Raw genomic sequence first — 18,781 nt, forward strand, 5'->3', positions numbered from 1 at the left:
ACAAAATCAATGCTATTTGAATTAACTTTAATACATTGAGTGAGTAATACATTTTGATGAAACAAAGTCACTGCCTACTTGTATTGCATTTTTCATACCTATCTAAACAATGGCAAGATTTTTCTATCTGAATCTTTTAAATACCATCATTTTTATAGCTAACTGTACTGTCATTTGTCCATTTAGTGCAAATGCATCATTTAGATATTTTCTTCCATTGTTCTTTAGTTCATTAGCCAGCAGCAGTAAAAGTGATAGTACTTGATGAAAATGCAGTAGTAAAGACAGACAAAAACAGCAGTACTGATATGATCCAACAATTTCCACTTCTGGGTATTTATCTGAAGGAAATGAAAGCACTAACTTGAAATAATATTTGTATCCCCATGTTCATTGCAGCATTATTTACAATAGCCAAGACGTGGAAACAACCAAAGTGTCCATCATTGGATGAATGGATGAAGAAAATTTGGTGTACAAATATAAAATGGACTATTATTCAGCTATAAAAAGGAAGAACATTCTGCCATTCATGACATGCATGGACCTTGAGGGCGTTATGTTAAGTGAAATAAATCAGACATAGAAAGACAAATACTGTATGATCTCACTTAAATGTGAAATCTTAAAAAAAAAAAAAAAAAAGAACTTATAGATACAGAGAACACATTGGTGGTTGCCGGAGCTGGGGGTGTGGGATGGGCGAATTTGGTGAAGATGGCCAAAAGGTACAAACTTCCAGTAATATAAGCCTTGGAGATGTAATGTATAGCATGGTGACTACAGTTAATAAGACTGTATTGTATATATGAAAGAGTTTAGATAGCAAAACAATATATTGTTTTAGATAGAGCTCTCTTGCACCATCTGCAATATCTCTTTCCCCAGAGATCAATTAGTTTGAGAAATGTGGGGGTAATAAGCCACTAGTGAGTGTATTATCAATCTTGAATGCAAGACACCTCACTCAAGGTAGATTAAACCAGAAATGAACAATTATTCCTTCCCTTAACTGAAAAATCTTAATAGTTAATTTACTTCAATCATGGCTAGCTTCAGGTATTTAAATGGTATTATCCGAACTTGAGTATCGACCTACCCTACCGTCTCTTTCTCTACCCCAGAATCTTATGGCTTTGCTATTTTCTTTGTTGGTTTCTTTCTTAGACATTCTTTCTCCACATAGTGACTCCATCACTCCCAGGCTTATATCCTACCACCTTATTATTTTCTTAACAGCTTTATTAAAATAAAATTCACATAATAGGGGCCCCTGGGTGGCCAGTTGGTTAGGCATCCGACCTGATTTCAGCTCAGGTCATGATCTTAGGGTCCTGGGATTGAGCCCGGCATTGGGTTCCATGCTCAGTGGAGAGTCTGATCAAGATTCTATCTCTCTCCCTCCCCACCCCACACTCTCACTCTCTCTCTCTCTAAAATAAATAAATAAATCCTAAAAAAATTCACAACATTCAATTCAGCCATTTGAAGTATAAAATTTAATGGTTTTAGTATATTCACAGTGGCATGTAACCATCACCACGGTCAATTTAGAACATTTTCATCACCCCCAAAATAAACCCCATATCCACTGGGAGTCATTCCCCACTTCACCCCCAACCCTCCCAGCCCTAAGCAACCACTACTGTATTTTCTGTCTTTATGAATTTGCCATTTCTGGACATTTCATGTAAATGAAGTTATACAATACATGGTCTTTTGGACTGGCTTCTTTCACTTAGTATGTTCCCATGGTTCATCCATGTTGTAGTATACATCAGTATTTTATTCCTTTTATGACTGAATATTATTCCATTGTATAGGTATATCACATTTTGTTTATCCATTCATCGCTTGGGCATGTGGTTTGTTTCCACTTTTTGGCTATTATAAATAATGCTGCTATACACATTCCCATGTACAAGTTTTTGTATGGGCATATGTTTTCAATTCTATCTCACTTGGAGTGGAATTGCTGTGTCATATAGTAAGTATGTTTAACTTTGTGAGTGACTGCCAAAGTATTTTCCACAGTGTCTACACCATTTCATATTCCTGCCCAGCCATGTATGAGGGTTCCAATTTCTCCATATCCTTGCCAACACTTGTTATTGTCTGCCTCTTTGATTACAGCCATCCTAGTAGGCGTGAAATGCACATAACATACAATTTACCATTTTAACTATTTTGATCTATTAATGTTTTTTGAAAATTTTGTAGAATTGAACTCTTAAAAGATAGGTAAGTTTTAAATATTTAGAAACTGAAACCATAAAATATCTAAATAGCAATTAAAATTACTTATACAGGCAGTCTCCAAAAACTGGATTGTATTCCAAGAGGTCTTTCATTAGTTACTTGGAATTCATTTTCCCCCATAGGAACAGTGTATTAAACATGGGCATAGTATCTCTACCTGAGTCAATAGCTGAAGTGGAGAGTTCTTTTCTTTTTTGCCTGTTTTGGTGCCAGCTCTGAGTTGCAGAACCTAGAGACCCTCTGGAGCTGCTATTATGGAAGCTCTAAGATCCTCATTGCATGTTTTGCTGGGTATTCCATTTCTTGACAGATGACTTAATCGCCCATGTAATTCCTTGCAGTGTCACCAAAACTCTGAAATTATGACTTGAGAGATTTTTGTGGTGATAGTTTTGGGGGGCTTGACTATTTTATTGGATAGTGCAGCTTTAGATGAAGTTATGGTTCTAATGGCATCTGAGGATTTCTGACTTTTTGAAGTGTTTATAAATGTACCAATTGAAGCTCCTTGGTGGCTGTTATGGGCCTCAGAATTCATCTCTGTAGTCATAGGCAGTGGATATGACTTGTTTATATAAACTACTTTTATGTTTAGTACTAATTTTAGGCTATTTGTGCTAATAGTATCTTCTGTGAGCATTTAATAAAAGTGTTATACATGAATCTCCATAGGCTATGTAGTTGTGACTCTTAAAAAAAATCTGTGTTCCTGGTAGTAATAGTTCTTTAATGCTGAGCAAGAATTGACATGTATTTATTTACTTGACATATGCATTGCCTTAATTCTAGTTCAGGGAGAAATGGTAACTATTCAAATAATTGAGTTAAAGAGATTTGAATAGTCAAATCTCAGAGCTAGGGAAGTTTACTTAAGTACAGAATTCACTTGAGATCCTTGTGATAGTAATTCAAACATTCATACCAGTAACTTCTTCCAGAGTTAAAATAGGTTTTTTTCCTTTGGTCTAATTCAATCTAAATAATTTGGAATTGGAAAAAGCAGGAAAGCTTGCTTTTACCAGTCTGAAAACACAGACAAATGTGAAGACTCAGCTCTGTTCATCCTAATACTTTAGATTTCTGATGACTAATTTTTTTGCTTTTTTTGTTTTGTAACTGAAATAGGTTTTTAAACACATTTATTTTGTATATAAAGAATATGCATGCATGAGAATTCAGAACACAAATTCCTGCTTTAAAAAAAGCAATTCAAAAACAATTTTTGGTAATGTTTAATACAACAGCTTTTTTAAAAGCTCAAAGAACTGTAGATATATTAGACTGTAACCTTCTGAAGGCAAGGACTATGATTTATTCATCTTAATTTTTTCCCTAGAACTGAGCATATCACTTTGAGCACAGAAGGCAAGGAGTAATTGTTTTTTAATGAATTGATCTATGATGAAGTTTATCCAACTAATTTTCTATTCCTTGCAGCTAGTGTTAGTAAGAAATAAAAATATATAAACTAAAACTTTTTTGTATGTGTTTTCTTGTAATAATTACATTTATTTCTGAAATATGGCGAATGAGTAATGGTTAAAGATTAATGTCACTTAGCATTTCGAAATTGAGATTGACTAAAACATGTAGTACAAGGTTATTACTCATATTTACAAAAAGGTGCTTTTCCAAAACTTATTTGTAATTTAACAATCCATCTGATTTCTTCAAGTAATAAATGCTTAATACATTCAGCATTTTATTTACTAAATTTGCATTTACAATTAGGTAAAGCCAGCATGTGTATATCAAACATGTCAAACTCAAAAGGTAAGGTTTTTGTAGGAGAAAATGATTAAATGTGAATACATTTAACAAATCCACCCTAAGAGTAGGTATCTTTATTTTATAGGGCAGAAAACTAAGACTTAACTTGCTATCTTCCCTGGAGTCATATGGTGAGTTTGCTAGAGATCAAAATTAGACCCAAAGATTTCTGAATCCCAAGTTTCGTGTTTCAATATTTGGTGTTAAAGTAACTCATAAAATTGATTGATGTCATGTGTTGGTGCCTAGGTGACTCTGCAACTTGATGGACGACGACAACCCTTTTCAATCAAAAAGTAAGTATTGCTGCTGCAAGTGATACTAGTATGCATGGCTTTTGTACTGATGACCTTGATTCATGAGAAAAGATTAAAAGAACAGAAGTATACACATTTAAAAAAAACACTTAAATTTATTAAAGTAATACATGCTCATAGTAAAAAAGAACAATCGATATACAATAAAAATGTCAGTAGAAATGAAGTGTTTCTTCTTGATTTCCAGAGATAACTACTATTATTGGTTTGGTATACGTGATCACAAACCTTTTTCTTTTTTCTTTTTGTTTAATTTAAATTCAATTAGGCAAGGTGCAGTACATCATTGGTTTTGGATAAAATGTTCAGTGATTCATCAATTCAGTATAACACCCAGTGCTCATCACATCATGTGCCCTTCTTAATGCGCATCACCCAGTTATCCCATCCCGCAACCCACAAACTTTTTTCTATGCATAGACAAAAAATTTCTAAATAAGACCATACTATATATGTTATTATGTGCCTTTAAAATTTTTTTACTCAACAATCTATCTTGAATATATTGACAGTGGTAGTACCCCGTTAAAAAAAATGAGGAAGACCTATGTGTCATACATGGTATCAAGACCATGGTATCAACACAGATATAAATTATTTTTTTATTATCTGTATACATCAGTGTCCCTCATTTAAAAAAAAAATTGGCATTGCCTGACTGCCTTGTTTCTTAGTTCACTGATTATCATGTTAAGTGTTGATGCTTATCCAGGAGACTACTGTGTATAGGAGAAGACACAAAGGAAGAAGAAAATAAGTTCTGGGGCGCCTGGGTGGCACAGCGGTTAAGCGTCTGCCTTCAGCTCAGGGCGTGATCCCGGCGTTATGGGATCGAGCCCCACATCAGGCTCCTCTGCTGTGAGCCTGCTTCTTCCTCTCCCACTCCCCCTGCTTGTGTTCCCTCTCTCGATGGCTGTCTCTATCTCTGTTAAATAAATAAATAAAATCTTTAAAAAAAAAGAAAAAAGAAAATAAGTTCTTCACTCTTACTTTGGAGTTAGACGTGTACAGTAAAGAAATACACATTAAGAGGGGTGCCCGGGTGGCTCAGTCGGTAGAGGATCTGACTCGATCTCAGGGTCATGAGCTCAAGCCCCACATTAGGTGTGGAGCCGACTTAAAAAAATACACATTAAGAAATAGTGAGCAGTTTGAAATCATATATAGTAAATCTTGAACTTCATGGCATAGAATCCCAATGTAGTAAAAGGTGGAAGAAAAACAAGGTCTACTGTTTATTGAGGAAGTTGTAACTGAACCAAGAGTTGGAAATTAAGATTTTGTTGAGTATTTACTTGAGGTTAGATTAGGCACTTTATATCACATTTTTCTCAGTCTACGTTGCCACTTCTATTAGGTAGATATACCCATATTAGAGGTGAGAAAACAAGATTCAAGTAATTTCTCCAGAGTAACATGATTAGAAATGGTGCAATGAAGATTTGAACTATTCAATTTGATGTCAAATCCATGCTCCTTCTACTATACTTGAATAACGTGGACAATATAAGGTAAGGAGGAAGAATATTTTAGATAGAAGAAACACTACAAAGGAGGACTCCAGGGGACACAATGAGGATGGTATTTTCAAGTATTCAGAATACGCAAATGCTAAACTGTGAGTTACTCTTTTAATTATTTGACTTAGACCATTATGTGTGTGTGTTTTTGAAGTAAAGTTAGAAAAGAAAGTTCATTAAACTGGTTACATTTGGAAGGGTGAGAAGGTTTTTGTTTTGTTTTGTTTTATGGTAAGTAGACCACTAAACATTAAACAACATTATGCCAAGAAATGATTTTGGCATACCCGTATAGGTGAGGAAATTAAATTTAAATAATTTCTTTTTTTGTTTGTTTTGTTTTTTAGATTTTATTTATTTATTTGACAGAGAGAGAGACAGCCAGCGAGAGAGGGAACACAAGCAGGGAGAGTGGGAGAGGAAGAAGCAGGCTCCCAGTGGAGCAGGGAGCCCGATGCAGGGCTCCATCCCAGGACCCTGGGATCACACCCTGAGCTGAAGGCAGATGCTTAACTACTGAGCCACCCAGGCGCCCCAAATTTAAATAATTTCAAAAGAATAGTTTCTATTTGTTATGGTGTTTCTTTTGTAAACCTTCCCCCAAATCATTGTTTTCACACCCTAATTTTGAGTCAAAATTAGAAATGACATTTAATCTAGTAAAATTACCTTTAGAAATGATAGCATTTAAAAAATAAAGATATCATTGTCTAAAAAAAACCCCAAATGATTATTGTCTAAACCAGAATCCAGGAATTATTACTTTGTTTTGTTTTGTTACTTTTTAGTTGTTCCTCCAGCCACATCTCACTCCATATATCTAGCACCACTTGTATCCATCCCCATTGCTATTAAATTAATTTAGGGGCTCCCTCAATACTTTTTTTAAGATTTTATTTGAGAGAGAGAGCGAGTGTGCCAGCACAAGTGGGAAAGGGGCAGAGGAAGGGGGAGAAGCAGACTCCCCATTGAGCAGGGAGACTGATATGGGGTTCGATCCCAGGGGTCCTGGGATCATCACCCAAGCTGAAGGCAGATGCCTAACCAACTGAGCCACTCAGGCATCTCCCCAATACTTTTTTAAAAGCAGAACAACGCATACATAGTTTTAAAAAATAATCTGAAAGTTATAAGTTGCGTAACCAGGGTTTCTTGAAGGGTAGGAGTGAGAGTGGTGTGCATGGGCCTGTTACTCCCTGTTTTTGCAAGGCATTCACTTTCAGTAGTTTAGCTTTTTTTCTAATAATTCTTTCCATATTTCTAAATTAAAAAATTTTTTTGAAGGGACGCTTGGGTGGTTCAGTCAGTTAAGTGTCTGCCTTCGGCTCAGGTCATAATCCCAGAGTCCTGAAATTGAGCCCCACATCGGGCTCCCTGCTCAGCAGAGAGCCTGCTTCTCCCTCTGCCTGCTGCTCTCCCTGCTTGTGTTCACGCTCTTTCTCTCTCTAACAAATAAATAAGTAAAATCTTTTTAAAAAATTAAAAAAATATTTTTTAAGATTTTATTTGAGTGAGAGAGAGAGCGAGAGAGCGCACAAGCCAGGGGGGAGAGTGGGAGAGGCAGAGGAAGAAACAGATTCCCTGCTGAGCAGGGAGCCTGATGTGGGGCTTGATCCCAGGACCCCAGGATCATGATGTGTGAGCTGAAGGCAAATGCTCGACCAACTGAGCCACCCAGATGCCCCTCCATTTTTCTAAATTTTTAAAACACCTACACATACTGCTGTCTCTTAAATCATCATTTTTTTGCCATTACCTAATAATTTTTCTATCAATGGAGCATGATGATTTTAGTTTTCTTACACTTACCCCTCCTTCCAAACATCTCCCACTGCATTTATATCTCAATTTTTTGTTAAATCATATTAAATGTTTTTATTATAATAACCATAATAAATATTGTTCACTAATGAGTATAGTATTATGGTATTAATATGTTATGGATATAACATTTTTCTCTTTTTTGTGTATGCCCAGATATTTAAATGTTTCATTTTTTAAAATTTGCTTAATTTTATTTTATTTTTTATTGAAATATAGTTGACTAAATTTGCTAAATTTTATTAAAGTCTATAGTCAAGTCTTTTTACACCCTTCTATAGCCTCTTAATTCAATTTTCTACATGGTAAAACTTGTCAGGTAATCTAACATTTTAATTTTTAAGTGTGTGTGTGTGTGTGTGTGTGTGTGTGTGTGTGTGTGTGTGTGTCTGGTCTCCTGGAGACATTCCTCCTGGGAGTAATGTTCTCTTGCTCTATTCTGGCTGGTTGTTATCTAGACCTATTGAACAGTTATTATCCTGGGACTTTCCTTTGTCTTTGTATTGTGTTGAATGTCCTGTTTTCTGCATTCTGTATCTTTCTCCTTCTTAAGTCCCGTATTTTGGTGGATTCTTCCTAAGAAATAAAGGGTGAATAGGGGGTAAATTTTGCATGATGTTGGTGATCTTTATTTTTGATGAAGGAATATGTACCTCATGCTTGATGAAAACCTTGGCTGGTGGCTATAGAATTCTAAATTGAAAATTATTTCACTAATACTTTTGAAAGCATTATTCTAACTCTCTAACTCTCTCTCTGTCGATGCTTTTAAGATAGTTTCCATCTCCAGCATTCTCAAGTCTCATGAAATATTCCTCTACTGTAGATTTTTTTTTCCTGATTTTTGTGCTGGGTCCTGGAAGGCTTTTTCAATCTGGACATTTATGTCCTTTAGAACTAGAAATTTCTTTTGTATTTTTCCTTTGTTACATCCCCTTTCCTTTTTCTCTGTTATTTTTCTGGAACTTTTATTAGGTGAATTGTACCTTTGAAACTGATTTCTAATAATCTCATCTATTTAGTGTATATATATTTTTTGTCTTTTAGTTCCACTCATGGGACATTTATTCAACTTTGGCATTTGGGTTTTTCTTTTACTGAATTTTGGCTTTCTTATTTTTAAACTTTTTATTTTCTGAATGTTACTTTTTATAACATTTATTTCTCTGAAAATGCTAATTATATTCTAATAAATTTTGCATTCAGTACTATCTCTGTTTAAGAGCTTTTAATCTGTTTTATTGTTTTGGTCTTTCACTTTGGAGGTTTAGTCATATTTCTGGTACTCAATGGTTATCTATCCATATTTATTTAGGAGGCATTAAAATGCTTCCTCAGACCTCTGAGTGCTTGGTCAGCACTAGCAGGCTGATGGTATTCACCTTTCAACCATCGTCCCCCTCCACCCCCCACTCTGATGACCATCAGTTTGTTCTCTATAGTTAGGAGTCTTTTTCTTGGTTTGCCTCTCTCTTTTTTCCCCCTATGCTCATTTGTTTTGTTTCTTAAATTCCACATATAAGTGAAATCATATGGTGTTTGTCTTTCTCTGACTTATTTCACTTAGTGTAATACTCCCTAGCTCCATCCACATTGTTACAAATGGCAAGATTTCATTCTTTTTATGGCTGAGTAATATTCCACTGTATACACATACCACCTTTTCTTTATCCATTCATCAGTAAGTGGACATTTGGGCTGTTTCTATAATTTGGCTCTTGTAGATAATGCTGCTATAAACATAGGGATGCATGTATCCCTTTGAATTCGTATTTTTGTATCCTTTGGGTAAATACCTCCTAGTGCAATTGCTGGATTGTGGGGCAGTTCTATTTTTAACTTTTGAGGAACCTCCATACTGTTTTCCAGAGTGGCTGCACCAGTTTGCATTCCCACCAGCAGTGCACGAGGGTTACACTTTCTCCACATCCTCACCAATACCTGTCATTTCTTGTGTTCTTGATTTTAGCCCTCTGACAGTTGGGAGATGATATCTCATTGTAGTTTTCATTTTTATTTCCTTGATGGGCAGTGATGTTGAGCATGTTTTTATGTGTCTGTTGACCATCTGTATATCTTCTTTGGAAAAAGATCTATTCATGTCTTTTTTTTTAAGATTTTATTTATTTGATAGAGCACACAAGTAGGCAGAGCGGCAGGCAGAGGGAGAGGGAGAAGGAGGCTTCCTGCTGAGAAAGCCCAATGCAGAGCTCAATTCCAGGACCCTGGGATCATAACCTGAGCCAAAAAGGCAGACACTTAACCGACTGAGCCATCCAGGAGCCCCTCTATTCATGTTTTTGGTCCATTTTTTAATTGGATTGTTTTATGGGTCTTGAGTTGTAATTTTTTTTAAAATTTATTTTGGATACTAACCCTTTATTAGATATGTCATTTGCAAATATCTTCTCCTATTCCATAGGTTGCCTTTTAGTTTTGTTGATTGTTTCCCTCACCGTGTAGAAGCTTTTAATTTGATGAAGTCCCAGTAGTTTATTTTTGCTTTTGTTTCCCTTGCCTCAGGAGACATATCTGGTAAGAAGTTGCTACAGTTGATGTCAAAGAGATTACTGCCTGTGTTCTCTAGAATTTTAATGGTTTCCCGTGTCACATTTAGGTCTTTCATCCATTTCGAATTTATTTTTGTGTATGGTGTAAGAAAGTGGTCCAGATTCTGGGGCACGTGGGTGGCTCAGTCAAGCATCTGCCTTCATCTCAGGTCGTGATCCCAGGGTCCTGGGATCGAGCCCCGCATTGGGCTCCCTGCTCAGCAGGGAGCCTGCTTCTCCCTCTCCCACTCCCCCTGTTTGTGCTCCCTCTCTCTCTTTCTCTGTCAAATAAATAAATAAAATCTTTTTTTTTAAAGAAAGTGCTCCAGTTTCATTCTTTTGCATATTGCTGTCCAGTTTTCCCAACACCATTTGTTGAGGAGACTATCTTTTTCCCATTGGGTATTCTTTCCTGGGTTTGATTATTCTTTTTTTATGTTTCAAGTTTTTATTGGATTTGATTATTCTTAAAATTTCTTGGCAGCTACGAATAACTACTGTCATCTGTTACTTAGCCAGCTAGCTTAATTTTACTAGTTTAGATCTTAGAGATTGAGCTGAGTCTCTTTCTTTTGCTACCATGTACTGACTGCAAATATCTACTCAGTAATTAATATTAATATTATTAAAGTATATCTTAAATATCATACTATGCACTGCAAAAAGTTATTTTAAAAAATAAGATGTTTCTCTCCTTTTGAAAATTAGATAATTCAAAAATGGCAGAACTCTTTATGGAATGTGAAGAAGAAGAACTGGAGCCATGGCAGAAGAAAGTAGAAGAAATTCTGGATGAAGATGATGATGAGCTGATCTTTGTTGGAGAGATATCAAGTTCAAAACCAGCCATTTCAAGTAAGCATTTATTTCAGTAAAGTTTTATAAGTTGCTGTTTCTCATAGAAAAACCTGTGGGCTATCTTATATGTCCTTGTTATTCTGTAAGGAGTTGGAGCATACAGGTCAGTAAGAATTTGTGAGAATCAAAGGGAGGATGTGGTTGGGGACTTGAGTAAGGTGAGAGGTCAAAATATCATTTGAGAGAAAAGGGAAATGTTAACTAAGTTAACTAAAGGTTAGGATTACCTAACAGCATTATATGCCTTCTGAAATTGGAAATCTTAAGTTTTAGTGGAGCTAAGTACCCTATTCACCTGTTTGTTAACTTTTTCTCCCTTAAGCCCAAACACACCTAGAAAAGAAAGTGTTTGGAATGCTTTGCTTAAAATATCAGAATACTAAATAAGTTTGTGTTAGTCTCTGATGGGGGTTCTCACATCCAGGCAACTGCCTCATCACAGTGTCATATTGAATCATGGTTACAAAATGAATAGGCACTGCATGATTATACAGTCTCTAGTGTGTGTACCAACATGGGCTGTAGTTTCTGGCCACACTCATCTTCCAACAACTCCTGATTATATTCATGAAGGAGGGAGGGTCTGGTCTTTAGCCACTGTACTTGTACAATGCAGGCAGTTAGCACACTTAATCCTCATGGCTTTCTAGCAGAACACGTCCAGTAATTTTGTAGATTGTTAGATTTCAGTTAGAGTTAGAAAAGAGGACATAGATTCTTTTCCATTATATTCACTTTTTTTAAGCCAGAAGAACTTAGCAAAGAATGTAGCCAGCATACCAGTGTTTTCTTACCTACCATGGCAGTTCATAATATTGTGGTTAAGAGATGAGTTTTTAGGGGCGCCTGGGTGGCACAGCAGTTAAGTGTCTGCCTTCGGCTCAGGGCGTGATCCTGGAGTCCTGGGATCGAGCCCCACATCAGGCTCCTCCACTATGAGCCTGCTTCTTCCTCTCCCACTCCCCCTGCTTGTGTTCCCTCTCTCGCTGGCTGTCTCTATCTCTGTCAAATAAATAAATAAAATCTTAAAAAAAAAGAGATGAGTTTTTAATTTTTGAAAGCCCTGTTATTACTTCTCTTGACTCTAAACTTCAAATAGCACTTCTATTCGGTTTTATCAAAAATAGAATACTTTAATTGTCAATATCATTTCCTTGGGCAAATTGAGAGGTGCTAAGCAGAATGTCACTTCAATTATAAAATGAGGTAAGTATGTTGGCATGTTTGTTGCTCATAGTGGAACAGAATATTATAATTATTGTTTCCTAGTTGCTGTGATTTTTTTTCCTGAAATATTACTGTATTTCAAAATTATTATTCAGATCATCTTATTGAAAGCATGGTGGTTCAAGCTGGATTTATATCAACTATAGATAACTGTAATAATGTGTATTAGTTTTAAGTGATTCTATCAAAAAGAAAGTTGACCCCAGTGAAATTTCTTCTCTAAATGAACTCAAAATTTAAGTGATTTTTATTGATGTTTTATGTGTGAGCCATAAAATATTTTTGGTATATGGAATATGAGCTAAATATTTATATAGAACCATCATTAAGTTGAGGGGATGGTAAAAAGTTGTGTTTGATAGACTACAGTCACTAAAAAATACTATAGGTTTAACTCTGTAATGGCTTGAGTAAATACTTATTTTAAATTTCTGAATGAAAACATATCAAGTTGTTTGAGCAGATTTTTCTCCTAGAAAACTTCTGTAGTGCCTAGTCTTAGAGAACTGAATTTCCGTTATCATAAAACCACCCTACTTTTGTGTGACCCTTTACCTTATAGAATTATTCTATGAGATCTGGTTCTTTTCTACTAGGAGGGGAAAAGGAAATTTTTTGAAGTTTTATGGGATTTTTAAAATGTTTGTACCTTTTCCTGATTAACAATTTTAGGCAAATCTCTACTCTTCCAAATTTTTATTTGATTCCATAATAACCTAGAAGTTATGGGTTCACATGGGTACAGGAGTGAGCAATCTTAAACTGATTCATAGGGTCATGTCAGGCTCAAATTGACTTTTGGCATAGTAGTAGATTTGAGATACTCTGGTAAACTCTAGATTAAATTTAGTCTGCAGTCTTCAATAGTGTCCCTCTCAGAACTCAAGAGGAGTGATACAGGTAATGTGACCATCTTACCCCTAAAGAAACTTCCAGGCTTTTAGGGGTATGAATGTGACATGGGAATTGGGGAAGGGTTTGATCTGGGGTCACCATTAAGAGAAAGAAATATACTTAAATTTTAGTTGTATGTGGATATATTTTTGGAAAGTTTTTTATTATCTTAATATATATTCAATTCAAATAATGAGTTTTAAAATAAACATAATTTTTGTAGATATTTTGAACAGAGGTAACCCCAGCTCATCTTCAAAGGGAATAAAGAATGAGACCCTCTCTCAAGGTATAGTATTATTATACCATTTTAATCTTAAAGTGAAATATTTTGACAAAATTGGTTGTATACAAAAATACTCAATATGTTATGTAATTTTAAAATGCAGGTGTTACTGATCCATTCAAGCCTACAAGTCAACACTACAAAGATCCAACATCAAATCCAGTGGCTGCATTGCCTAGATTTCATCCTGAATCTAAATCTTCACAGAACTCTGTTATTGTTCAGAACGTGTCTAAACCAGTAAGTGTTTCTGAAACTACACAATTAGCTCAGGGATGCATTGGATATTATAATACCCAGTTAGCATTGTGGACTATCATAGCTAGTCACCATTCCACTAAAAGCATAATCACAATCAGAAAATGTCACTATCTTTATGACAGCTCAACCAATACCCAAAGTAATAACTGTAGGAACTAACCAACTTGTCAATAAATCAAGTAAAATGCTTAGATTAAATAGGTATAATATTGAAAACTAGGCTATCTAAAAGTGAGTAAAATAATGATCAGTAATGAATGTTGCATAATGGCAAAATTCTTAAGAGAGTAAACAGAACCAGGTATTCTCATTTGGGAAGATTGTTCTGAGATCATTGTTGCTGTTTACTCTGAAAACATACTTTCATGGCTTAGCTTTTAAAACTTTTAACAGGGGTGCGTGGGTGGCTCAGTCGTTAAGCGTCTGCTTTCGGCTCAGGGCGTGATCCCAGCGTTCTGGGATTGAGCCCCACATCAGGCTTCTCCGCTGGGTGCCTGCTTCTTCCTCTCCCACTCCCCCTGCTTGTGTTCCCTCTCTCACTGGCTGTCTCTATCTCTGTCAAATGGATAAATAAAATCTTAAAAAAAAACTTTTAACAGAAGTAATAGTTAATGGTAATATTTAACATTTGTTATTCTGTTACTATGGGTAAGTCTTTATTCTAAATGTTGTATGTAAATTAATATCATTTAATTCTTATGATTTTCCTATGAGGTAGGCACGATTATTATCCCCATATTATAGTTGAGGAAACTGAGACTCAGGTTAAATAATTCACTCAAGGCCATATAACTGGTAAATAAAAGATGGATCTGGGATCTCAATCCAGGTTAGCACAGAGGTTTTATTTTATTTTCTTAAAGATTTTATTTATTTATTTGAGAGAGAGTATAATCAGGGGGAGGGACAGAGGGAGAGGGAGAAGCAGATGATGCAGGGCTCAATCCCAGGACCCTGAGATCATGACCTGAGCCAAAGTCAGATGCTTAACCAACTGAGCCACCCAGGTGCCGCAGCCCAGAGGTTTTTAAATACGCATACGCACATCCATTCATACATTTAAGCATTGCTATACATAGAAACATTGCCTTAGAGCAACGTTGTGGTTCACAGACCATTGGGGTTCCCTGAGACCCTTTCAGAGGTTCGTGAAGTTAAAACTGTTGTGATAATTACACTGAGACATTTCCTCTTTTTACTCTGTCAACATTTGCACTGATGATGTAAAAGCATGGAGGGTAAAACTGCTGGTGCCTTAATATGAATGAAGGCAGTGTCACCAAACAGTACTGGTAGTTTTTGTATTGGTGACCATCAGGCACTCACAGTAGAAAAATTTCACTTTCACTTGAGAATAACCTTGAAGAAGTAATAAATTGTTTCTAATTTTATTAACTCTCAATCCTTGACAAATAAACTTCTTTTGAAATACTGTGTGACAAAATGTAATATTCATAAAAGATTTCTGTATCTACAGTATGAAGGTTTTCTTGAGGAAAATCACTTGAATTGCAAACTGAACTAACTGCTTTTTTAATGGAATGCCATTTTTGCTTGAATAGATGATCAACAAAGCACCATGTATTAATTATTGCTACGTAACAATAGTATCACAAACTTAGCAGCTTAAAGAAATATTCACTTATTATCTCGTGGTTCCTGTTAGTCAGCAGTCAGGGCATGGCTTTACTGGGTCCTCTGCTTCAGGGTCTCACAAGGCTGCAATCAAAGTGTCAGGCAGAGCGCCATATCATTTAATATTGCTTCTAAACTCACATGGTCATTGGTAGTATCCAGTTCTTTGTGGGTTGTCAGACTGAGGGCATCGGTTTCTTGCTGCTGTTAGCCAGAGACCGCCCTCAGTTCCTTGCCATGTAAGCCTTCCTAACATAACTGATTGCTACTTCAAAGCCAGCAAAGGAAAGTGAGTCCTCAGCAAAATGGGCTATATAACATAATCGTGTACTTTCTGTCCCATTTGCCATATTCTGTTGGTTAGAAGCAATCACAGGTTCCACCGAAACTCAAGGAGAGATTACACAAGGGTGTAAATATCAGGAGGGAGTCATGGGGGCCACCTTTAGAATCTGCCACGCAGTTTTTCAGTCCTTAAAAATGTACAAAGCATGCCTGTCGTAGGGGAAAAAAAAAAAAAAACCCGAAACCTGATCATATTCTTGCCAGTGATAAGCTTTGAACTTTCAAGCAAAAATTAGATTTTTGTGGGGTGCCTGGCTGGGTCAGTTGGAGGAGCATGTGACTCTTGATCTTGGAGTCGAGCATTTGAGCCCCACATTGGGACTTTAAATACAACCTTTTTAAAAATCAGATTTTTGGAAAACTTGTATCTACATTCTGAAACAATTAATAATAATTTGAGTCCTGGAGTAGTAGTCCAAGAAATCTAGATTGAAAATGAAAGATTTGAGTGTTGATTCTCTTCCTAGCTAAAGCATTGTTACAACCTCAGTGGGCCTCACTTTCTTCATTTTTAAAATGAGAAACTTTACCCAAACCACTGGCTGTCAAACTTGGATCCTCTAAGCAACCACGAGCTGTTTTTAATAAAAACTTAATAGGTGTACCTGATAATGGCAGCCTGCCAGAAATGCTAAAACTATTTTATTTTAGCTGGAATCAGACTAATTCAGTGATTTCTCATGCTATGATAAGCCGTTTGGCATTTAAGAAAAGCAAAAACAAAAAAACAAAAAGGGAACATGATTATTTACATGGAGATAGATGAAAATTATTCCTACCTTGGACCTAGAGAAGGAGAACAATGGAGGGGATGGTGTCTTTCACATTAAAAAACTTAGAAACTAGAGCTCATTCAAACTCAGAAATTTTTGTTTTTGTGGGCATGGTTGTTTAATCGAAGCTCCTCAATCGGTTTCCCAATCCTAGGGAGTTTTAAAAAACAGTTTTTTGTCATTTGATCTGCGGTGAGGCCTGGGCATGATAGATTTTTCTTTAACTCTCCAGGTGATTCTTTTTTTTTTTTAAGATTTTATTTATTTATTCGACAGAGATAGAGACAGCCAGCGAGAGAGGGAACACAAGCAGGGGGAGTGGGAGAGGAAGAAGCAGGCTCATAGTGGAAGAGCCTGATGTGGGGCTCGATCCCATAACGCCGGGATCACTCCCTGAGCCGAAGGCAGACGCTTAACCGCTGTGCCACCCAGGCGCCCCTCTCCAGGTGATTCTAATGTGAGTCAGGGTGGAGAATGATAGATCTATATTTTCAAATAAATTGAGAATCCTATGTAAGGGAATTTTCTCTGAAAATTTTAACTTTTTTTTCCCTCTTTACCACAACTCTTTAGGGCAGTCTAGAAGATAATTATTATTGTCCCTTTTAATGTCAGTGTGATACAGCTTAAGGACACAGGTTTGTTGTTGTTGTTGTTGTTGTTGTTGTTGTTGTTGTTGTTGTTGTTGTTAGTAGGCTCCGCACCCACAGGGCTTGAACTCAGGACCCTGAGATCAAGATCTGAGCTGAGGTCAAGAGTCGGATGGATGCCTGGGGTGCCTGGGTGACTCAATCAGTTAAGCTTCCAGCTCTTGGTCTCAGCTCAGGTTGTGATCTCCATGCCCAGTGTGGAGCCTACTTAGAGAAAAAAAAAAAGAAGAGTCGGATGCTTAACCGACAGCCACCCAGGTGTCCCAAGGGCACAGGCTTTATAACCAGGCCAACCTCGGTTCTAATTCTAGCTTCATGATCGATAACAAGGTGGGTTGTATTGGGAACCTTATTTAACTATACTGAACTTCAGTTTACCTATTTATAAGGTGGGAGATAATATTAGGTCTTTATTAGTACTGTTGTGATAACTACCTGATAATACGTGGACTATAAAAGAGTCAAGTACATCTTAAATAGACAATAATTGGTGGCTGTTATTTCAGTTGGAAAGGTGAAAACTTGAATCTCAGAAGTGACTGGCCCAAGGTTCCACAGTTAAATAAATGGAGGTCTTGTAAATCCCAGTCTATTGCCTATTGTACCTCACTGTTGTATTTGCTATCTTTCTGAATTATTTTATGAGATATAAAAAATTCCCAATTGGAGAATTATTTTAATAAGTTATTTGTTGACTAATATGTCTGCTTTCTGAAATGATGGTACTTAATTGGCCAGAGTTATCACCTAGGGAAAGGTTTAAAGTATTAACTTTATTTGGAGGAACTTCTGTGAAAGAACTGTTTGGAGAATTGCTAGTGAGTATTTTCCATCTGTAAGTGCAAATATTTGGAGAAAATATTTACCTTGCAGAAGATTATGCTTGGTTACAGTTAAGTCATAAAGCCATCATTGAGTCTATAGCCATTTTATATAATACATGTTAAGGCTCAAATGCAGAAATCTGCCTGTTATGTTCAAATTCTAGGAATGCAATGGTTTGGTTCAGTTCAATATCTGTTTCTGTAACTTCTTACTAAGCCCATGTAAACAGAAAAATTAATAAAGAAACTAAAATTCTTAAAACCTGATTTTTTCTCAACTTGGAAGCACAAAACATGCAAGCAAGATCCTTATATTCCTATTATAAAGGTACTATATATGGGGGCGGTAATTAGAAAAGAAACAGAAGACAATACATACTGAACTTTGATTTTTTTTTGCAGATAGTGTGGTATATAGAATATATCAATCGGGATTATATTTTGTACACAGATATGTGCTCCTCTTTTTTTACTGAATTTTATATTGGAAACATTTTTCTTTGTTTTTGGTTATTTTTCAAAAGTATGATGTTGCATTATAGTCTATCATTTAATTTGTTTAACCATTCCCCCATTGTCGGACATACAGGTTTTTGGTTTTTGCTATTATAAATAATTCTCCATTAAATATTTTCATTTCCTTAGCATAAATTCATTTAAGTGGAATATTTGGGTCAAAGGATGTGAACTTTTTTTAAATTTTTTTTTATTATATTATGTTAGTCACCATACAGTACATCCCCAGTTTCCGATATAAAGTTCGATGATTCATTAGTTGCGTATAACACCCAG

The 18,781-nt window shown here is 36.0% G+C and overlaps 1 protein-coding gene across 4 annotated transcripts in view; it reads left to right on the forward strand.

Moving 5' to 3' along the window:
* ZNF280C (zinc finger protein 280C) overlaps positions 1-18,781 on the forward strand; it is a 60,677-nt gene that overhangs the window by 4,242 nt on the left and 37,654 nt on the right. For 3 of the 4 annotated variants that reach the window (XM_045793823.2, XM_045793820.2, XM_045793822.1), the window contains exons 2-6: positions 4,115-4,160; positions 4,279-4,325; positions 10,945-11,091; positions 13,439-13,504; positions 13,605-13,741. In XM_045793823.2, the coding sequence (XP_045649779.1) occupies positions 4,295-4,325; positions 10,945-11,091; positions 13,439-13,504; positions 13,605-13,741 (381 nt within the window). In that variant the 5' untranslated portion in view covers positions 4,115-4,160; positions 4,279-4,294. The remainder of the gene's footprint in view (positions 1-4,114; positions 4,161-4,278; positions 4,326-10,944; positions 11,092-13,438; positions 13,505-13,604; positions 13,742-18,781) is intronic. The other variant, XM_045793821.2, reaches the window with a different exon arrangement.

Source organism: Ursus americanus, chromosome X, assembly GCF_024610735.1.
Source record: "Ursus americanus isolate L20-20 chromosome X, mUrsAme1.1.p, whole genome shotgun sequence".
In the NCBI taxonomy this organism is placed as follows: Eukaryota; Metazoa; Chordata; class Mammalia; order Carnivora; family Ursidae; genus Ursus; species Ursus americanus.